Below are 26591 nucleotides of genomic sequence, written 5' to 3' on the forward strand. Positions count from 1 at the left end.
TGTATGGTAGTTCTATTTCTAACTGTTTAAGAAAACGCCAGATAGATTTCCAAAGTGGTTGTACCATTTTACATTCCCAGCAGCAGTGTATAAGAGTTCCAATCTGTCCGCAGCCTCTCCAACATTTATTATTTTGTGTTTTTTGGATTAATGCCAGCCTTGTTGGAGTGAGATGGAATCTCATCGTGGTTTTAATTTGCATTTCTCTAATGGCTAATGATCGAGAGCATTTTCTCATGTATCTGTTAGCTGCCTGAATATCTTCTTTAGTGAAGTGTGTGTTCATCTCCTTTGCCCGCTTCTTGATTGGGTTGTTTGTCTTTTTGTGGTTGAGTTTTGACAATCATATAAATTTTAGAGATCAGGCGCTGGTCGGAGATGTCATAGCTGAAAATTCTTTCCCAGTCTGTAGGTGGTCTTTTTACTCTTTTGGTGAAGTCTTTAGATGAGCATAGGTGTTTGATTTTTAGGAGCTCCCAGTTATCTGGTTTCTCTTCGTCGTTTTTGGTAATGTTTTGTATTCTGTTTATGCCTTGTATTAGAGCTCCTAAGGTTGTCCCAATTTTTTCTTCCATGATCTTTATCGTTTTAGTCTTTATGTTTGGGTCGTTGATCCACTTGGAGTTAGTTTTTGTGCATGGTGGGAGGTATGGGCCCTGTTTCATTTTTTTGCAAATGGATATCCAGTTATGCCAGCACCATTTGTTAAAAAGACTATCTTTTCCCCAACTAACTGACACTGGGCCTTTGTCAAATATCAGCTGCTCATATGTGGATGGATTTATATCTGGGTTCTCAATTCTGTTCCACTGGTCTATGTGTCTGTTGTTGTACCAGTACCAGGCTGTTTTGACTACTGTGGCTGTATAATAGGTTCTGAAATCCGGTAGAGTGAGGCCTCCCACTTTCTTCTTCTTTTTCAGTAATGCTTTGCTTATCTGAGGCCTCTTTCCCTTCCATATGAAGTTGGTGATTTGTTTCTCCATCACCTTAAAAAATGACATTGGAATTTGGATCGGAAGTGCACTGTATGTATAGATGGCTTTTGGTAGAATAGACATTTTTACTATGTTAAGTCTTCCTATCCATGAGCAAGGTATGTTTTTCCACTTAAGTATGTCCTTTTTAATTTCTTGTGGTAGAGCTTTGTAGTTTTCTTTGTATAGGTCTTTTACATCCTTGGTAGGATTTATTCCTAAGTATTTTATCTTCTTGGGGGCTACTGTGAATGGTATTGATTTGGTGATTTCCGCTTCGATGTTCTTTTTGTTGATGTAGAGGAATCCAAGTGATTTTTGTATGTTTATCTTATAACCTGAGACTCTGCCAAACTGTTCTATTAGTTTCAGTAGTTTTCTGAAGGATTCGTTGGGGTTTTCTGTGTATAAGATCATGTCATCTGCAAATAGAGATAATTTTACTTCCTCTTTGCCAATCCGGATGCCCTTTATTTCTTTGTCTAGCTGAATTGCTCTGGCTAGGACTTGTAGCGCAATGTTGAATAAGAGTGGTGATAAAGGGCATCCTTGTCTGGTTCCCGTTCTCAAGGGAAATGCTTTCAGGTTCTCTCCATTTAGAGTGATGTTGGCTGTTGGCTTAGCACAGATGCCCTTTATTATGTTGAGGAATTTTCCTTCAATTCCTATTTTGGTGAGAGTTTTTATCATAAATGGGTGTTGGACTTTGTCAAATGCCTTTTCTGCATCAATTGATAAGACCATGTGGTTTTTGTCTTTTGTTTTACTTATATAGTGGATTGCATTAATGGTTTTTCTGATATTAAACCAGCCTTGCCTACCTGGTATAAATCCCACTTGGTCGTGGTGGATTATTTTTTTGATACGTTGTTGAATTCTATTGGCTAGAATTTTGTTGAGGATTTTTGCATCTATGTTCATGAGGGAGATAGGTCTGTAATTTTCTTTTTTTATGATGTCTTTACCTGGTTTTGGTATCAGGGAGATGGTGGCTTCATAGAATGAGTTGGGTAGTATTCCGTCATTTTCTATGCTTTGAAATACCTTTAGTAGTAATGGTGTTATCTCTTCTCTGAAAGTTTGGTAGAACTCTGCAGTATAGCCATCCGGGCCAGGGCTTTTTTTTGTTGGGAGTTTTTTGATTACCGTTTCAATCTCTTTTTTTGTTATGGTCTATATAGTTGTTCTACTTCTGATTGTGTTAGTTTAGGTAGGTAGTGTTTTTCCAGGAATTCATCCATTTCTTCTAGGTTTGCAAATTTGTTAGAGTACAATTTTTCGTAATAATCTGATATGATTCTTTTAATTTCAGTTGGGTCTGTTGTGATGTGGCCCTTCTCGTTTCTTGTTTGGGTTATTTGTTTCCTTTCCTGTATTTCTTTAGTCAGTCTAGCCAATGGTTTATCAATTTTGTTAATTTTTTCAAAGAACCAGCTTTTGGCTTTGTTAATTCTTTCAATTGTTTTTCTGTTCTCTAATTCATTTAGTTCAGCTCTAATTTTTATTATTTGTTTTCTTCTGGTGCCTGATGGATTCTTTTGCTGCTCGCTTTCTGTTTGTTCAAGTTGTCGGGACAGTTCTCTGATTTTGGCTCTTTCTTCTTTTTGTATGTGTGCATTTATCGATACAAATTGACCTCTGAGCACTGCTTTTGCTGTGTCCCAGAGGTTTTGATAGGAAGTATTTTCATTCTCGTTGCTTTCTATGAATTTCCTTCTTCCCTCCTTAATGTCTTCTATAACCCAGTCTTTTTTCAGGAGGGTGTTGTTCAGTTTCCAAGTATTTGATTTCTTTTCCCTAGTTTTTCTGTTATTGATTTCTAGTTTTATTGCCTTGTGGTCTGAGAAGATGCTTTGTAATATTTCGATATTTTGGGTTCTGCAAAGGTTTGTTTTATGACCTAATATGTGGTCTATTCTAGAGAATGTTCCATGTGCGCTAGAAAAAAAAGTATACTTTGCAGCAGTTGGGTGGAGAGATCTGTATAAGTCAATGAGGTCAAGTTGGTTGATTGTTGTAATTAGGTCTTCCGTGTCTCTATTGAGCTTCTTAGTGGATGTCCTGTCCTTCTCCGAAAGTGGTGTGTTGAAGTCTCCTACTATAATTGTGGAGGCGTCTTTCTCACTTTTCAGTTCTGTGAAAATTTGATTTATGTATCTTGCAGCCCCGTCATTGGGTGCATAAGTATTTAATATGGTTAGATCTTCCTGATCAATTGTCCCTTTTATCATTATGTAGTGTCCTTCTTTATCCTTTGTGGTGGATTTAAGTCTAAAGTCTATTTTGTCAGAAATTAATATTGCTACTCCTCTTCTTTTTTGCTTATTGTTTGCTTGATATATTTTTTTCCATCCTTTGAGTTTTAGTTTGTTTGTGTCTCTAAGTCTAAGGTGTGTCTCTTGTAGGCAGCATATAGACGGATCGTGCTTCTTTATCCAGTCCGAGACTCTCTGTCTCTTTATTGGTGCATTTAGTCCATTTACGTTCAGCGTAATTATAGGTAAGTGTTTTTTTTTTTTTTTTTTAGTGTCATTTTGATGCCTTTTTATGTGTGTTGTTGACAATTTCATTTTTCCACTTTTTCGTGCTGAGACGTTTGTCTTTGTAAATTGTGAGATCCTCATTTTCATAGTATTTGACTTTATGTTTTTTGAGTCGTTAACGTTTTTCTTGGCTTTTATTTTGAGTTATGGAGTTGTTATACCTCTTTGTGGTTACCTTAATATTTACCCCTATTTTTCTAAGTAAAAACCTAGCTTGTATTGTCCTAAATCGCCTTGTATCCCTCTCCATATGGCAATTCTATGCCACCTGTATTTAGTCCCTGTTTTTGATTATTGTGATCTTTTACGTATTGACTTCAATGATTCCCTGTTTTGAGCATTTTTTTTTTTTAAATCTTATTTTGTTTTTGTGATTGCTGTATTTGAGTTGATATCAGGATGTTGTGTTCTATGACCTTGTGTTGTGCTGGTATCTGATATTATTGGTTTTCTGACCAAACAATTTCCTTTAGTATTTCTTGTAGCTTTGGTTTGGTTTTTACATATTCTCTAAGCGTCTGTTTATCTGTAAATATCTTAATTTCACCTTCATATTTCAAAGAGAGTTTTGTTGGATATAGGATCCTTGGCTGGCAGTTTTTCTCCTTCAGTGCTCTGTATATGTCATCCCATTGCCTTCTTGCCTGCATGGTTTCTGCTGAGTAGTCTGAATTTACTCTTATTGATTCTCCCCTGAAGGAGACCTTTCTTTTCTCCCTGGCTGCTTTTAAAATTTTCTCTTTATCTTTGGTTTTGGCAAGTTTGATGGTAATATGTCTTGGTGTTTTTCTTTTTGGATCAATCTTAAATGGGGTTCGAGGAGCATCTTGGATTGGTATCCTTCCGTTTTTCATGATGTCAGGGAAGTTTTCTGTCAGGAGTTCTTCAACTATTTTCTCTGTGTTTTCTGTCCTCCCTCCCTGTTCTGGGACTCCAATCACCTGCAAGTTATCCCTCTTGATAGAGTCCCACATGATTCTTAGGGTTTCTTCATTTTTTTTAATTCTTTTATCTGATTTTTTTTAGCTATGTTGATGTTAATTCCCTGGTCCTCCAGATTTCCCACTCTGCATTCTAATTGCTCGAGTCTGCTCCTCTGACTTCCTATTGCGTTGTCTAATTCTGTAATTTTATTGTTAATCTTTTGGATTTCTACATGCTGTCTCTCTATGGATTCTTGCAACTTCTTAATTTTTCCAGTATGTTCTTGAATAATGTTTTTGAGTTCTTCAGCTGTTTTGTCAGTGTGTTCCTTGGCTTTTTCTGCAGTTTGCCTTATTTTGTTTCTGAGGTCATCCCTGATGTCTTGAAGCATTCTGTAAATTAGTTTTTTATATTCTGTATCTGATAATTCCAGGATTGTATCTTCATTTGGGAAAGATTTTGATTCTTTTGTTTGGGCGGTTGTAGAAGCTGTCATGGTCTGCTTGTTTATGTGGTTTGATATTGACTGCTGTCTCCGAGCCATCACTAAGATATTGTAGTGATGTATTCTATAATTGCTCACTGAGTCTTACCTTGTTTTGTTTTCTTTCAATATACGTGGATGGGCTACTAGATTGTGCTGTCTTGTTTGTTGTAGCCCTTGACTTACTTATGACCTATTACCAGGTGGTTTGGGCTGTTGCCAGATATATATGCCTGAGTCTATTCACTATTCTTGAGTAGAATCTGATTTTGGGTCATCAAGTGTGTGCTGCCCCCTAACACCTATCCACCTCGAGAAGTAGTGGTGATAGTTGTGTGCACCAGATTCTGTTAGCAGCTGGGGTTAACACTCCAGCAGGGGCAGGATGCTGACAGGCTTTCCCCAAGTGTCAGTGAGGTAGGTGTGTCTCTATTCCTATAGCACCTTGGTGGGAGGGCTCTGCAGCTGTACCTTAGGCCCCCAGTGCAAGTACCTGTAGAGATTGGTAGGTGTCACCCTCCTTAGACCCCTAAGGCAAGAGGCTAGGTGGTCTGGGGGGAGCTTCAGCCCTCAGTTCCCTGTTGTGGGTCAGTTAGGGCTCTGTTGAATAAGCAGAGATATCAGACCTGGGAAACTTGTATTTCCAGTAAATCTGCTAAAAAAAATGCAGTCAGATCCCTATCAGAACTGCCTTTGGATTATAACCGCCACCTTGTTCCCTGTAAGGATGAAAGCCCGAGATTTGGATCATATATGCTTGGCTGGAGCTGGTTTTGTGTTTTTAGTCCAATTAGGGAAGGATTTTTGGTCCCTGGGTTTTTTGTGGTTCCTTCTCTCAGGCCGGAAGAATGGGTTAAGAAAAGACTAAAAAAAAAGAAAAAAGGGAAAAGCAAAGCCGCGGAGCCAGAGCCGTTCTCCCTCTGGCTCAGGAAATTCCAATGTTAATGAAGCCGCCTGGGAAGGGGTGGGGAGGGTTCAGAAAAACAGGAGAGAGTAGCACCCCGGAATATAGCCAAAGTTGCTTATCTTGCTTGGGATGACTATTTTATCTGAGATTCCCCCGGGGCATGTCGCGTATGTGTGCTGGCTGTGTGGAGATTGTCCCTGAGGGTCTGGCCCGCTGAAGCCACGGTCAGATCCTCCGCTGCCAGTCCAAAGCCCAGCATCAAGGTTCCCCTGCTGGGATGCTGCACTCTTGGCTCCAAAATCAGTCACTGCCTCCCGGGGACTTCTTGTCCCGCCAGCCGCATCACCGTACCGCCCCCGCGGACCGGCTGGGCTCCCTCCCGGGGTCAGTTCAGGGGGATAGGGCTGCGCCCCGTGTTTGCGCCGTCACAAGATGTTGTGTTCAGCTCCCCTGGGCCCAGTCCTAAGCCTGACGCCAAGGTTACCTGACTGGGACTCTGACTCCAGGCTCCGAAAACAGTCGCTGCTTCCCCGTAGTTTGTTCTCTGTCTCTGTCACTCAGGTTAACTCTTTAAATCTGTGTTTGTTGTTCAGGGTTCATAGATTGTCATGTATGTGATCGATTCACGTGATTTTCCGAGTCTTTGTTGCAAGAGGGATCTGAGGTAGCATCTACCTAGTCAGCCATCTTGCCCCCCCCCCCCCCCCCCCCCCGGTGAAGACTTTTGATGAGCGTAAGTGTTCATGGACGATCCCAGTTATCTACCTTATCTTCTGGTGTTTGTGTATTGTTAGTTATGGTTTGTGTACTGTTAATGCTGTGTATTAGTGCCTCTTGTGTTGACGCTATTTTTTCATTTATGACCTTTATAGTTTTTGGTTTTGTATTTAGGCCTTTGATCCATTTTGAATTAGTTTTTGTGTGTGGTGTGAGGTATGGGTCCTGTTTCATTTTTTTTTTTTTTTTGCAGATGGGCATCCAGTTTTGGTTGCACCATTTATTAAAAAGACTGTCTTTTCCCCATTTGATGGACTTTGGGCCTTTGTCAAAGATCAGGTGACCGTAGGTAGATAGATTTACATCTAGGTTCTCAATTCTGTTCCATTGGTCAAAGTGTCTGTCATTGTACCAGTACCAGGCTGTTTTGACTACTATAGCTGTATGGTAGGTTCTGAGGTCAGGTAGTGCGAGTCATCCTACTTTATCCTTCTTCGATAGAGCTTTACTTATCTGGGGCTTCTTCCCTTTCCATATAAGTTAACGATTAGTTTTTCCATCTCTTTAAAGAATGCTGTTGGTATTTGGATTGGGATTGCATTGTATTTGTAGGTTGCTTTGGGTAGAACTGGTATTTTCACAATGTTGAGTCTACCTATCTGTGAGCATGGTATGTTTTTCCATTTATGTCGGTCTTTTGGTTTCTTGCAGTAGTGTTTTGTAATTTTCTTTGTATAGGCCTTATATATCCCTGGTTAGATTTATTGTTAAGTATTTTATTTTTTTTTAGGGGCTATGATAAATGGTATTGTTTTCCTGATTTTCTTTTTGTAGTTCTCTTTATTGGTGCGTAGGAATCCAACTGATTTTTGTATGTTTATCTTGTATCCTGCTCCTCTGCTGAATCCTTTTATTAGTCCCAGTAGTTTCCTTATGGAGTCTTATGGGTTTTCTATGTATAGTATCATAAAAAAAAACCCAGTACTGTCGATGATAATATCATATCATCCACAAATAGGGACAGTTTTACTTCTTCCTTACCAATTTGGATGCCCTTTATTTCTTTCTCTTGCCTTATTGCTCTAGCTAGGACTTTCAGCACAGTGTTAAATAGCAGTGTTGATAAAGGGCGTCTTTGTCTTGTTCATGTTGTCAAGGGGAATGTTTTCAGCCTCTCTCCATTAAGAACGATGTTGGCTGTTGGTTTCGTATAGATGCAAAACCATGTTTTGAGGAATTTCCCTTCTATACCTATTTTATTGAGAGTTTTTATCAGGAACGGATGTTGGACTTTGTCGAATGCCTTTTCTGCATCAGTTGAGATGATCATGTGATTCTTTTATTTATGTGGTGGACTGTGTTGCTTGATTTTCTAATGTTGAACCATTCTTGCATATCTGGTATGAGTCCCACTTGATTGTGGTGTATTATTTTCTTGATATGATGCTGAATTTTATTAGCTAGAATTTTGTTGTGAATTTAAGCATCTGTACTCATGGGCGATACTGGTCTGTAATTTTCTTTTTTTGTGATGTCTTTGCCTGGTTTCGGTATCAGGGTTATACTGGCTTAATATAATGAATTTGGAAGTATCCCTTCCTTTTCTGTGTTCTGAAATAGTTTGAGTAGTACTGGTTTAAGCTCTTCACTGAATGTTTGGTAGAATTCTCCAGTGAAGCTGTCTGGGCCAGGGCTTTTTTTTGTTGTTGGAATTTTTAAAAATTACCTTTTCAGTCTCTTGTTATGGTTCTGTTCATATTTTCAACATCATTTTATGTTAGTTTGGGTAGGTAGTGTGTTTCTAGAAATTTGTCCATTTCCTCTAGGTTTTCAAATTTGTCAGAGTATAGTTTTTCATAGTACTCTGTTATGATCCTTTTTATTTCTGTTGGGTCTGTTGTAATGTCCCCCATTTCATTTCTTATTTGTGTTATTTGCATTCTGTCTTGTTTTTCTTTTGTCAGTTTTGCCAGTAGTCTGTTGATTTTGTTGATCCTTTCAAAGGACCAACTTTTGGTCTTTTTGATTCTTTCTATATTTCATTTATTTCTGCTCTGATCTTTATAATTTCCTTTCTTCTGGTGACTGTGGAAACCCTGGTCACATAGTGGGTAAGTGCTATGACTGCTAACCTAGAGGTCAGCAGTTCAAATCCACCAGGTTATCCTTGGAAACTCTATGGGGCAGTTCTACTCTGTCCTATAGGGTCTCTATGAGTCGGAATTGACTCGATGGTAGTGGGTTTGGTTTGGTGTTTTTCTGGTGGCTGTGGGTTTCTTTTGCTGTTCTATATTTGAGTTGTGTAGCTAATGTTTTGATTTTGTCCCTTCTTTTTTGATGTGTGCATCTGTTGCTATAAATTGACCTCTGAGCCTTGGCTTTGTTGTGTCCCAAAGGTTTTGGTATGGTATGTTTTCATTTTGTTTGATTCTAGGATTTTTTTGAGGGTTGCTTTACGGTCTAAGATGTAGCCTATTCTGGAGAATATTCCATGTGCATTGGAAAAGAACATGTACTTTGTTGCTGTTGGGTGGAGTGTTCTATATATGTTTATGAGGTCATATTGGTTGATTGTGGCCTTTAGATCTTCTGTATCTTTGTTGAATTTCTTTCTAAATGTTCTGTCCCTTACCCAGAGTGATGTGTTGAAGTCTCCTGCTATTATTGTGGAACTATCAATTTCTTTTCAGTGTTGTTAGAGTTTGTTTTATGTATTTTGGAGCCCTGTCATTGGATGCACAGATATTTATTATGGTTATGTCTTCATGGTGGATTGTCCCTTTAATCATTATATAATGCCCTTCTTTGTCTTTTATGGTGAATTTTAAAGTCTGTTTTATCTGAGATTAGTATTGCCACTCCTCTTTTTTGGTAGCTGTTTGTGTGATATGTTTTTTTCCATCCTTTGATTTTTAATAAATTTGTCTTTGTTTCTAAGGTGTATCTCTTGTAGGCAGTGTATTGATGAGTACAGTTTTTTAAACCCATTCTGTCACTGTTTATGAGTGCATTTAAGCCATTTATATTTAGTGTGATTATTGATAGGAAACCCTGGTGGCGTAGTGGTTAAGTGCTACAGCTTCCAACCAAAATGTCTGCATTTCAAATCCACCAGGCACTCCTTAGAAACTATGGGGCAGTTCTACTCTGTCGTATAGGGTCGCTATGAGTTGGAATCATCTCGATGGCAATGGGTTTGGTTTTTTTTTATTGATAGGTGTGAGTTTATTGCTGTCATTTTGTAGTGCTTTTTTTATGGTACTGATGTTTTCATTGTTCCTCTTACTCTTCTGTGCTGAATTCCTTTTATTATTTTTTTTCCATTTCTTTCGTTTTTGTAGATTTTGTGTTTACTGAGGCTTTGTTTTTCTTCTTTATTTTGGTGGGTAGGTTTGTTAACTTTCTTTGTGGTTACCTTGAAATTTATCCCTATTTTCCTAAGTATAACCCAGTCTTTTATTACTTGATAATGCCTTGACTTCCTCTCCGTTTGTAAGGTCTATACCTACACTGTTTATTCCCTCTTTTATTCTGTCATTGTGGCCATTTACAGATTATGTCTCTGGTTCTCTCTTGTAAATTTTTTAGTTTTGTTTTATCCTTGAGAGTTCATTGTCTAGGTTGGTATTTGGCTGTTGCTGTCTTATATGTTAGATTCAGGGCTTTGTCTGATGTTGCTGGTTCTCTAACCGAAGGACTCCCTTTAATAATTCTTGTAAGTTTGGTTTGATTTTTATGTATCCCCTTAATTTCTGTTTATCTGGAAATGCCCTAATTTTGCTATCATATTTGAGGGAGAGTTTTGCAGGATATATTATTCTTGGTTGGCAGTTTTTTTCTTTCAAGATTTTCTGTATGTCATCCCATTCCCTTCTTGCCTGTACGGTCTCTGCTTAGTAATCAGAGCTTTGTCTTACTGGTTCCCCTCTGTATATGACTTTTTGTTTTTCTTGAGCTTTTCTCAGAATTCTTTGTCTTTGGTTTTAGCAAGTGTGATTATAATATGTCTTAGTGTTGTTCTTTTGGGATCTGTCTCATATGGGGCTCGTTGAGCTTCTTAGATAGTCAGCTTATTGTCTTTCATGATATTAGGGAAGTTTTCTGTCAGCACATCTTCAGTGAACCTTTCTGTGTTTTCTCTGTTGTAGAACTCTGATCACGTGCAGATTTTTTATTTTGATTATATTCCACATCGTTCTCAGAATTTCTTCATTCTTTTCTCTGATTTTTCCTCAAATGTAGTGGTATCCAAGGATTTGTCTTCAATTTCACTAGTCCCGTCTTCCATTTTTTCAAATTTGCTTCCAAACCCTTCTATTGCAGTGTTCATTTCTGAAATCTTCTTGTTTATTTTTTTGATTTCTAATTGCTGTTTTTTTTTTTTTAATGATTTCTAGTACTTTATGCAGTTTTACATTTTGTTGCTGTATTATTTTCCTGATTTTTTCCATTATTTTGTCTGTCTTTTCCAGGATTTTGTCTATTTTTCCCTTATCTTTGTCTGCATTTTCCTTTATCTGTTGGAGAACCCTGAATATTAGAGTTCTCAGTTCCATATGAGATAGTTTCAGTGCCTTTTCTTCTAGCAGAAGGTCATCTGGTGTTTTATTTTGGTCACTTTCTGGAGCCATCTTCTCCTATTATTTTATATGTTTTGATATTGTCTGTTGTCTCTGGGACATTCAGGGATTATTTTCTTTGCTTATTGATTGTAGATTTCATTGTTTTGTCTTGCTTTTTTTAATTTGGTTATGTCTGGGCAGGCAGGCTTGGTGAGTTTTGTCGTTTGCTCACCTGTGGGCACGAGTCTTCTCACCACCTTGTCCAAGTGGGTAGGGCTGGTCACTCAGCTATGGTGCAGCAGGACAGGTCCAGCGGGGGGGAGAGGGTAGAATGGGTAGTTTGCAGTACGAACTGGGGGCAACGGGGCAGGGCTCAGGGGCAGCAGGGCAGGGTCTGGGGACCATGCCAGTACCACTCGGCTTGGCACTTGGCACATGGTGCAGATAAGCAGGAGAGAAAGGAGAGGATGTGATGTGCAGAGTTAAGTGGGTGGGTGAAAGAAGGGAATGGAGAAAAACAAAGGCAAAAAATGAAGTAAAAAATAATAAAAGGAAAGTAAATAAAATGGCAGTACAGTAGAATTTGGTGGGTGGGGGTGGGGCAGACCTGGCAAGGCCATATGCTGGTGGCTTTCTAGCTGAGTGATGTGCCTCAGCCTGTTGAGAAGCAGTGTGGATGGCACACGGGACTAGGTGGGCGGGAGAAATGAGAAAGAGGAAATAGAAGAAACCACCAGTTAAAGAAACAAAACAACAAAAAATGTGGTGGATGCGCCGGCCGCTGGGTGTGGGGCTGAATTGGAATGGTAGTGAGCTGATGTCTCTTTTGCTGGGTGGCACAGCATGGTCTGTTAGGAAGGGGTAGAGGCAGCAAAGGCCCAGGTGGGAGGGAGAAGGAAAAGGAGACGGGCCTGTGGAGGTGGCGTAGACCCAGTGAGGCCGTGTGCCAGAGGCTCTCCAGCCGAGTGGCACATCATAGCCCACCAAGAAGCTGGGGCAGTGCACAGGGGTGGGTGGATGGGAGAAAGGAAAGGAAGGAAGGGAGAGAGAGAGGAGAAACAATAAACAACAAATAAACAATAAACAAACAGAAAAAAATAGACCAAAAAGCAAACAAACAAATAAGTAAATAAAATGGCACTGAGGAAGCCAGTCAGTGACTGTGGTGCAGACCCAGGGAGGCCACGTGCAGTGACTCTCCAACTGAGCCGTGCAGCACAGCCCCTCCACAAGGGGCAAGGGTGGTGCACAAGGCTGGATGGGTCGAAGAAAAGAAAGGAAGTAAAGGAGAGAAGAAACAGAAAAAAAAGAATGAAGCAAACAAACCAAAAAATCACAGCCATCAAGAAGAGGAGGGGATGGCACACAGGGCTAGCCGGGTGGGAGAAATAAAAGGAAGGAAGGGAGAGAGAGAAAAGTAACAAAAACTCCCTTCCCAAAAATCAAAACTACAAATAAAATGAAAAAAAGAAAGCTGACAAACCAAACAATTATACCTGTCAAGAAGGGGAGGGAATGGCACATAGGCCTGGAGAAACAAGAACACCAAAAAAAAAAAACCAAGAAGCCCCCCCCAAAAAAATTAAAAAAGAAAACAAGCAAAAAAATGGGCAGAAGAGGCCAGCCAGTGGGGTCGGGGTGGACTTCAGTGGCAGTGAGCAAATGCTACTTTGGTTGGACAACTGTGGCCTTTTGGCAAGCAGCGGAGGCCTCGTAGAGGTAAGAAGGATGCGGGGTGGGAAAGAAAGTGTCCCTGGTTACTGGGTGCTCTTTCTCCTGCTGGGAGCTCTGTGAAGTTGTCTTCCCGTACTCCTTGTCTGAATTTTTTGGTAGCTGAAGCCCAAGGTGGCAAATCAGGCCACGTTAGCTGGTATGGGACCTCCACTCCGTAGCTCTCCTTATTCTCTGTTCTATCAGTTTCTTATTCCATTCTGTGCCTGATTGAGTTCTTTATTCCTTCATTTGTTACTTAAAACAACAACAACAAAAAACCCACTGCCATCGAGTCGATTCCGACTCATAGTGACCCTATAGGACGTTGTAGAACTGCCCCATAGAGTTTCCAAGGAGTGCCTGGCGGATTCGAACTGCCAACCTCTTGGTTAGCAGCTGTAGTGCTTAACCACTATGCCACCAGGGTTTCCATTTGTTACTTAGGGTTCTAGAATTGACATTTGTATCTGTTTTACTTAGTTTTTTTTGGAGCATTGCTGCAGAGGGTGGTGCTTCTGTCTATAGCGCCATGTTGACTGCCTGGTTACTTTTTAAAAAACCCTTTTAGATTTACTGTGGATTTAATCTTCCTGATGGTCACTTCAACTCATCCGCAGCCCCTTTGCTAGCATCCCTACTCTGTCTTTTCTGCGTTTTTTTTTTGTTTTGTTTTGGTCTGCCTTTGCTCTTCATAGAGCCCTGTGGATGGGGTGGAGGTGGGGTAGAAGTTCATGGGACCCTGAGTTCATCAACTCTTCTTTTTCCACTTCTTATACCCTCAGATTTTATAGTCATATTCTTAAATTTCAAAGCTGACCATACTCATCCGATTTCTAAATATTTTCATTAAAATGAAGAATTTTGTCTTTTGGTTTATTTTCTTCAAAGCTTAAGAGCAAAGTAATATCATGTACACTTGGACTTTCTTTCAGACTTTGACATTAGACCTGAAATAAAAGAATTAAACCCACAAAGGAGCATATCTGAAGAAGTTACACTTAGTAACATAGTGTATTCAATTTTTGAAGACTGGAAACTTGAAGTAGGAAGTCACCAGAAAAACCAAGACAAACTTTTGAGCCAAGACACATTCTTCAACAATAAGTTACTGACTGAGGAGATAGATCATGGATGTAATGCACAAGGAAAAGTAGTTCACCTGAACGGGAAATCTAATGAACACATCAGAGGCTTCATGCAGAAGTCACACTTCCTTGCACAACAAAAAATTCTTTCCAATGAGAAACCACATAAATGTATTCCGTGTGGAAAGTTGTTCAGTGGCAAGTCAGGACTCATTGTACATCAGAGAATTCATACTGGGGAGAAACCATACAAATGTAATGAATGTGAAAAAGCCTTTATTCAGAAGTCACAACTCACTGTACATCAGAGAACTCATACAGGAGAGAAGCCCTATGAATGTAGTGAATGTGGGAAAGCTTTCATCAAGAAGTCAACACTTAGTGTACATCAGAGAGCTCATACTGGAGAGAAACCATATGAATGCAATGAATGTGGGAAAGCCTTCATCAGGCGCTCACAGCTTATTGAACATCATAGGATTCATACTGGGGAGAAACCTTATAGATGTAATGAGTGTGGTAAAGCTTTTAGCAGGAAGTCAAAACTGAATTTACATCACAGAATTCATACTGGGGAGAAACCCTTTGAATGCAATGAATGTAAAAGAGCATTCATTAAGAAGTCAGATCTCATTGTACATCAAAGAATTCACACTGGGGAGAGAAGATATCAGTGCAGTGAATGTGGGAAAGCCTTCATCCGGAGTTCACAGTTAATCGAACATCAGAGAATTCATACTGGAGAAAAACCATATGAATGCAGTGAATGTAGGAAAGCATTTATCCAGAAATCACAACTTATTGTGCATCAAAGAATACATACTGGGAAGAAACCCTATGAATGCAGTGAGTGTGGAAAAGCCTTCAGAAGGAAGTCACACCTCACTGTACATCATAGAATACATACTGGAGAAAAACCCTACAAATGCAGTGATTGTGGAAAAACCTTCAGCAAAAAATCTACTTTTCTTATTCATCAGAGAATTCATATTGGACAGAAACATTTTTAGTGGAATGAGAAAACCTTAATTCATTCATCAAAACTTTATTACACATCATAAAATTCATATGGGCTAGAAACTTTATAAATGTACTAAATGTGGGAAGCCTTCAACAATAACTCTGGTATTATTAAGCACCAGAAAATTCATACTGAGAAGCAATTCTGTAAATTTAAAGAATGTGAAATAACGTTTCCAAAGAAATAACATTACATTTGACATGTTGGTCTAGACCTAATACTAAAGATTTTTAAGAGGTATTTTAGAAATATTTCAGTTGTATATGATTGATATTCACTGTGAAATATGCATATTTTTAAAAGAGTAAATAAGTTGATTAATCACAACAAAGTAACTAACATGTATGTAGTCATTCTCCAAATGAGGTAGAGGTGGCATTCATAACCCATATTATCTGTAGGTTGGAAGCAGATATGGATATTCACACCTGCCTTGCTAAATGACACCATTTTTTCCTAAAACACAAAATATAAAATGACAAATCATAAGTGAAAAAGCAATATGGTTGTGTCCCCTCAAACTGTGTCAACTTGGCTAGCCTGTGATTCCCAATATTGTGTGATTGTCCACTATTTTGTCATGTGATGTGATTTTTCTTTGTTTTAAAATCCTACCTCTGTAATGTTAATAAAGTGGGAATTAGTGGCAGTTATGGTAATGAGACAGGACTGAATGTACAAGATTAGGCTGTGTCTTGGTCAATCTCTGAGATATAAAAGAAAGAAGCAAGCAGAGAAAAAGGCAACCTCATACCACCAAGAAAGCAGTGCTGGGAGCAGAGTGCATCCTTTGGACCTGGGGTCCCTGCACAGAGAATCTCCTAGACCAAGGAAAGATTGATGGCAGGGACTTTCCTCCAGATCCAACAGAGAAGGCTTTCCCCTGGAGCTGGCACCCTGAATTCGAACTTCTAGCCTACTCAGCTGTGAGAGAATAAACTTGTTTGTTAAAGCCACTCGCTTGTGGTATTTCTGTTATAGCAGCACTGGATAAGAAAGACAATGGTTTGTTTTTTAACAAGTGTATGTAAAAATATTACATACAACTTATCCTCCACTTATTCTTGTTATGTAATGAATGATCAAGTCAAAATATTTATAAAGCTTTCTAAGCTAGTAGTAGACTTTAAAAACTTATTGCTTTATGTAAAGGATGCACAGGTAAGAAAGACACAGAATATCAGAAGTCCAAACGAGGGGTGTAGACTGTATTGGCACACTTAGCACATGATAAAGGTAGTTCTGTACAAGGAACTTTGTTCATACTCTTGTTGGTTTTCAACTGAGTAGAGTATTTACACTAGAACCATTATGCATAGCTTGGGTTCTTTCTATCAATGGAACAATCAGAGTTGACTTTTTAACAACAAAATTTCTTTATTGGATGTTTCTACCACACAGACATTCTACAGAGCATTTCACATATATTTTCGTATTTAATCATTACAACAAATTTATGAGACTGGCCTTATTGCCATTTTATAAATGAAACAAGTGGAGCCTAGAGAGATTCCCTGACCCAGCTCAGGGCACGTGAGTAGAAAGCGAAGGTTATGAATTCAGACTAAACACCAGCCCCTATACTATACCCCTGGGGACATGGAGGAGTGGGTGACATGTCACTTCAGCTCCAGGTAGAAATGAATTTGATATGATAGGGTATCAGCACCATGGCATCATAGGGTACCCTGTTCTTGCATTATGTTGAACAAATTAACAAATATGTATTATAAAAGGGCTATTATATCCAAAATTCTTATATTTACAGGCTGTTTTCTGAGGTGTTGCTTCAGGAATATCTGTTTTGCTGCCCTGTAAATTTCCTTGTGACCAGCTTAAACATTAGAAATTGCATATATATATATTTTTTACTTTATTTGAAGGGGATTAGTCTTTCTGCTGTGTTGAACTGTCATTTTATTATCACAAGTAACTTCTCTCATATCTCTGTCAGTATCCAAGGCATGCTTTCCTTTTAAAACACAATAACCTAACATTGTATGTTATAAATGTTTATTGTCAACTACGTTATGGAAAGAGGGACTGATATCAAAAAATCCTTTAAAGCCTTTCCTTGAATGAAGGTGAAGCTGACATACCATACTGAGTTAATCCTAAATTTCCCTAAATCAAATATTTCTAAGTTTTTCAATTAAAAAAATTGTTTTAAATTGAAAGTAGTCATTTAGAACTGTGACTTTTAATTTAAATTTTAAAAATTTAAATAATGGTTTTACATTAAAAGTAGTGAATTGCAGTCATGATCTGGCCTAGCATTTTTGAAGATGAATGTGGAGCTGGGATTATAAATGTATAAGACTAGTTTTCTAAACAAACTTATAAGAAACTAAATATCCACATGTGAGTTGTCCTTTCAAAATGTCATATTGTGAAATTGTATATTAATGCTATTTGTGCAGTACCATCAATAATTTGTGGAATTCCTTTTAGAATTTCCTTCAGATGCCTCATATGAGGCCAAGTAATATTTTCAGAGAGCCTTTATCATTAGGATTGTCTTTCCCATATCGCTCCCCATTGCTATCACAACCATTCCTATCAATTCTGTGCATGGCTTCTGCAAGAAAAAAGCCCAGACTCCTATATTCCATTCATCTCAAGTCCCTAGAATATTCAGTATCTTTGTGTTCAGTTTTTACCTTCTACATCATAGCCTTTTCCACATAGCTAATATTGCCATAAACATTAAACAGGAATAAAGAAAGAAATTCCTTTATTTTTCTCACTTGCCTCTCATTATATTTGACATCTGAGCCTTATTTGCTCTTTTCTTTTTCAAAGAACATTTGATACTGCCTCTTTCTACTTCTGTATTATTACTGTTACTAAAGATATTAGATGCTCTGTGCTAGGCACTTAAGCACTTTACATATACAGATGCATGTAATACAAAAATCCTATGAGTCAAGTACTATTATCCCCATTTTATACAACTGGAATTTGAGGCACAAGGAAAATAACCTGCCACGGTCGCACAAGGAACCAGGATTAATACGGAAGCACTCTGAACTATTCTGTTATACCATACATGAATAAGCTCAGATGTTTCGGTTTTTCAGGCAGACCTAAAGGTTGTAACAAATCGGACTACTGTTATGATGCTGAAAATGTGATAAAAATTGTTCGCAAATTAAATGATTAAACAGTTAAGCCTTTCATTGAGATTCTAATGTTAAAAGCTTATATGGTGATGGTCACTCAATAAATGCTTAGTCGTGTTTGTTTCAACTTCTATTTCAAGTTCCTCACGGTTTAATCTACCCTAGTTTAGACATTCTTATGGTATGAGGGACTGAAAAATGGAATTATGTGAGTGTATGTGTTGCGAGGATTTGAGGGAGTTAAACTATGGTTTTTTGTTTTTTGACAAGGTAGAAAAAATGGAATTTCAAATCTCCTTTTATCTTTGGTATCCTAGGGAGAGGTGAGTCAAAAGAGTATATAGCTCTTGCAGAACAGGCTCTGAGCTAGCCAGAGGAATTAAAAACAGCCTATTCTGTTTTTCTTATTTGTACTAATCAAACAGTAATCAACTCCTGGAACTTAAAAAGGTACAATAAGACTTACTCAGTCGCTCTAGTGAACAGGAAAGTGGTACCAACCATTCCCCTATTACCTTCCTGGCTCCAGGGCACATTGTGTTATCTGGGGGCAAAGATGTAATGAGCAAGACTTGCCTGAAAATTCTCAGTTTACCAAATCTATTGTTTGGAGGATGTTAGAAGTATAGAATTGAATCTCAACAGCATAAATAAATAAATAGATAAATAAGTAAATACATAAGTAAATAAGTGCCCATGACAATTCCCACCTTGTGACAAGCATTCAGTCACTTTATAGTATTGATACACATAAATAATGAAAATCAGAGTAAGGATATATGCGCGCACACACACATATCCTTACTCTGATTTTCATTATTTAAGCAATATCTGCTCTTCATTAGATGTCACGTTTTGGAGAATTTTCCAAGCAGGAGATTGTTTTTTGTTGTCTTATGTACCAGTAAGATCCTTGGAGAAAAACAGATGTTTAATCATCATTGATTAAATTACTCTATCATACTTCTTGTTATTGTTGTTAGGTGCCATTGAGATGGTTCCAATTCATAGCGACCCTAGGTACAACAAAATGAAACATTGCCTGGTCCGAGCCATCTCCACAATAGTTGTTATGTTTAAGCCCATTGTTGCAGCCACTGTGTCAATCCATCTCATTGAGGGTCTTCCTCTTTTTTGCTGACCCTTCTCCAAGCATGATGTCCTTCTCCAGGTACTGGTCCTTCCTGATAATACATTCAAAGTACGTGAGAAGTTTTGCTTACTTAGGAGATGACATTTAACAAAAGAAATGAAAACATTCTGTGGTTAGATTATGCTCACTGTTTCAAAGTTAACCAAAAGCAAATATCACTTAAAGCAGCACGCTTCAATTAAAAACATACATGCAAAATGTCTATTAATCATTTATCTAGAGTGAGATACTTAAGCAATAATTTATAGGGAATCCCTCATACATTGGCAGTAAGGGGAAATTTTCACACAGTAAAGCGACAATAGTTTTTGGTTTTGCAGATAAACTGACATTGCTTGTAGAAGGGATCAATGGGAGAGCTGTAAGATTTATCTGGGGGTAATTCTTTAGTTCCAACTGCATGAGGCCTAGCTGAAGTGTGGCTATGCAAAGCACTTCTTTAGCATGGGTTGTAGTAGTTTGAACATGCTGTCTTATAATGTGAAGTAAATGAATAGATTTAAAATGATAGAATAAATTATCACTGCTTAATGGGTTCAGTTTTGTTTAATGGGTTCAGTGATAGAATATTTGCCTTCCATGTGGGAGACCCAGGCTTACGGGTAAGCTTGGATTTCTGGCTGACCTGTTTCCCTTTAACCGTTTCAAGATTGTCCTAAGGGTGCATAACAAATAAACATTCAAGAAATGTTCAATTTCAAATCAAAACCACAATGAGATACTTTACACCAGGATGGCAATTATTCAAAAAATGGAAAATAAGTGTTGGCCAGGATTTGGAGAAATTGGGAACCCTCATCCATTGCTGGGAGGACGTTAAAATGGTACAGCCACTGTGTAAAGCAGTTCGGTGGTTCCTTATAAAGTTAAACATAAAGTTAATATATGATCCAGCAGTTGAAGCCAAAAGAATTGAAGGCAGGGACTCAGATACTTGTATACCAATTTCATTGCAGCATTATTCATAATTGCCAGAAGGTGGAAAAACAATTCAAACGTTTATTAACCGATGAATGGATAAACAAAATTGTGGTATATCCATACAATGGAATATTATTCTGCCGTATCTTAGTTTTTTAGTGGTGCCCTGGTGGTGCAGTGGTTAAGAGCTTGGCTGCTAACCAAAAGGTCAGAAGTTCAAATCCACCAGCCACTCCTTGGAAACCCTATTGGGCAGTCCTACTCTGTCCTATAGGGTCCACTTGAGGGTAATGGGTTTTTTGGTATAGCGGAAATACCACAAGTAGGTGGCTTTACCAGACATTCATTTTCTCACAGTTTAGGAGGCCGGGAGTCAGAATTCAGGGCACCGGCTTTAGGGGAAGTCTCTGGCTACTAGGGCGGGGGGAAGGGGGAAATCATTTCCGCTTCTCTTCGGTTCCTCGGTGATCTCCACGTGGCATCGATCTTTCCCTGTTTGTGCTTCCTTGCTTCTGTGCCTAATCTCTCCGTTTATATCTAAAAAGTGGTTGGTTTAAAACACAGCCTTCACTAATAAGGCCTCATTAACATAACAAAGAAAACCCATTCCCAGATGGCATTACATCCACAGGTATAGGGGTTAGAATTTATAACACATAAGGAATGGAGTTCTGATACATGCTAGAACATGGCTGAGCCTTGAAAATATGCTAAGTGGAAAAAGTCAGCCACCAAATAATAACTATTGTATGATTCTGCTTATATGAAATATCTACAATAGGCAAATGCATATGGACAAGGCTTATCAGTGGTTAGCCGGGGCTGGGGTGAGGAGAGGGAGGAATGAGGAGTTATTGCTTAATGGGGTCTGAGTTTCTGCTTGGGGTCATAAAAAGTTTTGAAGATATTGGTGATGGTTGTACAATATCGTGAAGGTAATGTCACTGCATTATACATCTAAAAATGGTTAATGTGGCAAATTTTATGTTACATATATTTTACCACAATAATTAAAAAAAAGAAAAACCAAAGAATGGGAGAAAATATTTGCAAATCCTGTATCCAATAAGCAATATAAAATTGTACAGCCACTGGGAATACAACTTGGTGGGTCTTCAAAAAGTTAAGCACAGAGTTACCATATGAACCAGCAATCAATTACCAGAATTATTCCCAAGAGAATTAAAGGCATGTGTTCAAAGAAAAACTTGTACACAAATGTTTATAGCTGCATTATTTATAATAGCCAAGAAATGGAAAAACTCAGATATTCATCAGGGTAAACAATATGTGGTACATCCATACAATGGATGCAATAAAAAGGAGTAAAGTACTGATACATGTTACACGTGTATGATCCTTGAAAACATCTTAAGTGAAAGAAGGCAGTCTCTGTGGGAATAACAAGGAGGCGATAACTAGAATGCACTTTATCCTCTGGGATTTTGTCCTAATCAAATAAGGGTACTGTGTTAGTTTCCTGGAGCCCTGGTGGTGCAGTAGTTAAGAGCTAGGCTGCTAACCAAAAGGTCAGCAGTTTGAATCTACCTGCTGCTCCTTGGAAACTCTATGGAGCAGTTCTACCCTGTCCTATAGGGTTGCTATGAGTCGGAATTGACAGCAACTTTTTTTTTTTGGATTAGTTTCCTAGGGCTGCAGTAACAAAATACCACAAACTCGGTGCCTTGTAAGAACAGATATTTATTGTCTCACAGTTCTGGAAGCTAGAAATCCAAATCAGTGTTCCCTCCGAAGTCTCCAGGGGAAAATCTTTTGTTGCCTTTCCCAGCTTCTGGTAGGTATATCTTCACGTGCATCCTCTTTCTGTGTCTCTTCTCTTTTATAAGGACATCACTCAGATTGGATTAGAACTCACCCTCCTCCAGTGTGACTTCATGTTAACTGAACTGATAACATCTTCAAAGATCCTATTTCCAAATGAGGCCATGTCCACAAGTACTAGGGGATAGGACTTCAAAATATCTTTTGGTGAGACACAATTCAGTTAGTAACAGGTGTGGATAAAGACTTAGCTATAAGCATATTTATTTCATATTTATAATAGCAAAAATTGGAAATGACAATATACTATTCAAATATTTTATTTAGACCCAGCTTGGTGGAAAACTATTGTAACATCAAAATAATGCAGAATAATATTTAAAGACATGAAGGAATATTTATGAGAAAGTAAATTTTAAAAAGCACTTTCAGTATATTGCACTGCTATATTTTTAATTTGAAATGTATACAAAGGTCATGTAATTATGTACATAAAAATAGCCTATGTATTTAAGTATAACGGTGGGTATCTTCAATGGGGTTTTATCTGATTTTAATTTAGTTCTTTTTCCATATCTCCATTCTCTATTATCTGAGTGGGTTTGAACTGGCAATGTTTAGGCTGGTAGTGTAAACCATTTGCTCCACCCAGGGACCTTCTATTATCTACAATAAATATATATATTCCTTTATATAGAAGAGAGGTATGCACATTCCCTTTCATTAAATTCACTTCTTAGACCTTGGGAAAGAAGAAAATCCCACATTCTGTTAGGAATGAAAGAAAAAGTTTTATTGAGGAATAAAAGTTTTATTGAGCTGGGCAGCGGTAAGTCACTCAGCAGTTCAAGGAGAAAAGGGTCTGTACAGAGAGACAACAAAGGAAAGCTAGGGGGTAACTGATCATAGATAAGATCAACTTGAAGTCCTTTTGAAATGTAAAGGCCAGACACTTGGCTAGGAGGGAGTGAGTTACAACCTGGGTGGTGCCAGCTGGTTCAGCTATATATAATAGCAGTCATAAACACGTTTTTACCTGGAACAAATTGTTTACATCTTGACACATCCTTCCCGTGAACAAATAGTTTACATCTTCATCTTTTGCATCCTGGGAGTGCATGTTGGTACCGTTATTCTTACATCTCCTTCAGTTTGAAAGTTTTCTATTTACAGACTTTATTCTCAAGAATGTATGTGCAGAGCACAGACCAATCTAAAAGGATATTTATCAAAGTGCTATTTCTGGTAGCATTAAATTCCTAACAGACATTTTTACAAAGTTAGGAAAAAGTTTACCCAAAATATTCTTGGTTGGAAAATGCCTCTCTCTGCTACACATACAGACACACACACACCCCCCAAGGAATGAAGATACATACGTCAGGGAGAAATACATGTCAAGGAGAAAATGTTTTAGAACGCTGTATATACACCACTGTTAATAGTTATTATCTCTGTGTAATGGAATTCCATCTGGGTGTTGTTTCCTCATCTATCAAATGAAAGAGTTTATAAACCATTTGTTTATATAATGAATAAGCATTACTTTTGTGTTAGGAGAAAAGGTTCGCTAATGAAAACTTCGCATCTCTTTGGATATATGCATCTTAGGAATCCCTGGGTGGCGCAAACGGTTAACTCTTGACTATTAACTGAAAGGTTGGCGGTTTGAACCCACCAGCAGCACCTGTACCTTAGAAGAAGAGTCCTGGCGGATCAGCTTCGGTAAAGATTATTACAGCCAAGAAAACCCCTACGGAGCAGTTCTACTCTGCAACACATTGAGTCGCCATGAGTTGGAATCAACTCCACGGGGGTTCTTTTTAAAATAGTGCAAGGAAAAAGGCCTTTTTTCTTCTTTTCATTTAAACAACACACGTTTGCAACTCGCAAGGAATTTGAAAGGCACTCTTGGAGCTCCTAGGAGATGACTGCAGGCAGACGCTGTCCCTTTGCAGAACTTGCTGGGAAATGTAGTGCCAGGCTGCATGTGCGCAGGCGCACTTCATCACTTGGGAGGCCTGGGTAGCCTAACGGTGATCTTTTATTTTTTGGTGGAGCGGTGAGTTTGTTCCTTCCTTAATCCTTGCACCGGGGTGGGAAACGGGAGGGAGCTCCGCTCAGGACGTTCCCCCCATCACCGGGGGTGGGGTTGGGGAGTGGGGCAGGAGGGGCTTGAGAGAGTGTATTGGCCTGGCTTGGTGGGAGGGAGGCGGAAGAAAGGCGGAGATTTGGGGGCTCGGTTGCTATCTGGCTCCCGTTGAAGTGGAGTGGGCAATGGTGACCCGGCTTTCGCCTAAGACCGGATTGGGGATGGGGCAGAGCCTGTTTGCACAAACCAACATAAAGGGACAGGGGTCTCATCTCTCGGTTGGGAGATCATGAGGAGAAAGGTTGTCACTTTACGGCCTTTGACCGTGATGGGATCAATGGGGCAGATACTAAGAGAGGGCAGTCGCTCCAGACCTTGCAGGTAGATCTGGGAATTTCAAGAAAACTGTAGCGATTGTGAGGATAGCGCAGGACCGGGCAGTGTTTTGCTCTGTTGTTGTACAAGGGCACCTAACAACAACAACAAGGTACTTAGCTCTAGAATTTAGTTCTCCTCACATCGAGCTCTTTGCTCTTTCCCCTGAAACACACCTTTTCTCTAGAGATTGTTGTTAAATTTCTGAAGCCACTTCTGTAAAGAGCTGTGAAATAGACCCCCCACTTTCAGTGGACCATGAAGAGCTATTGATTGTTGTTCTTTGAGATGGCATTAGTGAATGCGCTTTGAAAAACTTAAAATGCTTTACAAGTGTTACTTATAATTTTGATGTACTTGATGTCACCCGTCATGGGAGGGCCAGAGCTTTGGAGTTAACCCTGTGTCTGGACTGCCAGATTGGAGCTGTGTCCCTGGACGGCGGTGCGGTAAAGACAGGATCAGAACTGCAGACAGTGGTGTCAATAGCCTTTCCCTTTGTTCTCTGTTCCTAGACTCCTGACCTTTTTTAGGGAGGGTGTGGGTTACATCCAGATATTTAGATGGTTTCCATTAAAGACAATCCTGGTTTCTCAAGGCTCCTTTCTTTTTTCAGCTCTGCCTTCTCAGGTTTCTTCTTGCTTATATTACATATGGCATTAAGGAGGAGGATCTGACACTGGCTTCTGACTAAGTTGTCCTCAGTGAGCAAAACTTTTCAAGGCATTTGTACCTTGAGCTGGGTTTAATTTCTGAAGTTGCCACCTGAAGTTTGAAAAATCATATATAGTTAAATAGCCTTTGAAAATCTTTTAAATTGCTCATTATATGTACATAAGGACCCCTGGTGGTGCAGTGGTTAAGTGTTCAGCATTTAACCAAGGTTGGTGGTTTGAACCCACCAGCCGCTCTGCAGGAGAAAGATGTGGCAGTCTCCTTCCAAAAAGATTGGAAACCCTATGGGGCAGGCAGTTCTGCTTTGTCCTACAGGGCCACTATGAGTCAGAATCAACACGACAGCAATGGGTTCATATGTACATGGTATGCGTATACAACTATGCGGTAACATGTATGTGTAAATGCACCAAAATATGTTCTTTTTTATTTTATTTTCAAAATATGTTCTTTAGACATTAAAAGTATATGGAGATATATGGAAAGTGAGACTGAGGAAACAGCAGATTCTCCCATCTCACACTTAACTTGAGGTGGCATACCTTCTTGAGCCTTCTTGTGCATGTAAACCATGCAAGTTAAGTGGGTCATAATGCAATTCTGCTACATTTTTTCTTTTGTGAAATATCATCTCTATGTCAGAGGGAGGAAAGGTTTTCTTTCACTCATTGAACAAATATTAATTGAGGGCTACTTATCGCCAGATGATATTCTAGACACTGGGGACGTGAGCAGTGAACAAATTCCCTTCCTACATGGAGCTGTCAGTCTAGGGTAAGCGCACAGATATTAAACAAGTTAATAGATAGTGTGTCATATAGTGACTATTGGAGGAAAGGACAGCAGAGTAATAGAGTTAAGAAGGACCTGGGGCAGCTGTTATTTTACGTAAGTGTTCAGGGAAGGCTTCACTGATAATATGATATTGAGTAGAGACCTGAAGAAAATGAGAGAGTGAACCTTCCATGTAGTGGGGGGAGAATGTTACCAGGCAAAGGGAACATCAAATGCAAAGGCCCCAAGGTGCAACTGTGCTTAGCCTGTGAGGAGCAGCAAGGAGGCCAGTGTGGACAGAGAGGGCTGAGTGATGGAAGCATAGAAGAAGTTGAGATGAGAGAAGGCAAGAGGGACCCAGATCAGACAGTTCATTCTGAGTGAGAAGGAAAGCTATAGAGGGTGGTTGTGGTAGTGGTAGTGGTAGTGGTGATGTTTAATCAGTTTTCATATGAGAATTTTGAGCAGAGAAGTGACATGACTTAAGTTATATTTTAAAGGAACCATTTGAGAATAGACTACAGATAAAAGGAAAGACCTTTTGGTTAGCAAATGAGCTCTTAACAATTACACCACCAGGACTCCAGAACCACCATATGACCACCCCCAGCAATTCCACTCCTAGGTACAGGAATACCTGCTTTTATTGTACTTTGCAGATATTGCATTTTTTACAAATTGAAGGCTTATGGCAACCTTGCATCGAGCGAGTCTATCAGTGCCATTTTCCAATAGCATGTGCTCACTTCATGTCTCTGTGTCAC

General features: G+C 39.0%; 1 protein-coding gene across 17 annotated transcripts in view; it reads left to right on the forward strand.

Annotated features, from left to right (window-relative positions):
• Positions 1-15701, forward strand: part of LOC100664353 (zinc finger protein OZF-like) — a 28446-nt gene extending 12745 nt beyond the window's left edge. For all 17 annotated transcript variants that reach the window (XM_064291583.1, XM_064291587.1, XM_064291591.1 and 14 more), the window contains one exon: positions 13760-15701. In XM_064291583.1, coding sequence (XP_064147653.1) covers positions 13760-14922 — 1163 coding nt within the window. In that variant the 3' untranslated portion in view covers positions 14923-15701. The remainder of the gene's footprint in view (positions 1-13759) is intronic.
• Positions 15702-26591: the final 10890 nt, after the last annotated feature.

The sequence above is a fragment of the Loxodonta africana genome, chromosome 9 (genome assembly GCF_030014295.1).
Source record: "Loxodonta africana isolate mLoxAfr1 chromosome 9, mLoxAfr1.hap2, whole genome shotgun sequence".
Classification (NCBI taxonomy): Eukaryota; Metazoa; Chordata; class Mammalia; order Proboscidea; family Elephantidae; genus Loxodonta; species Loxodonta africana.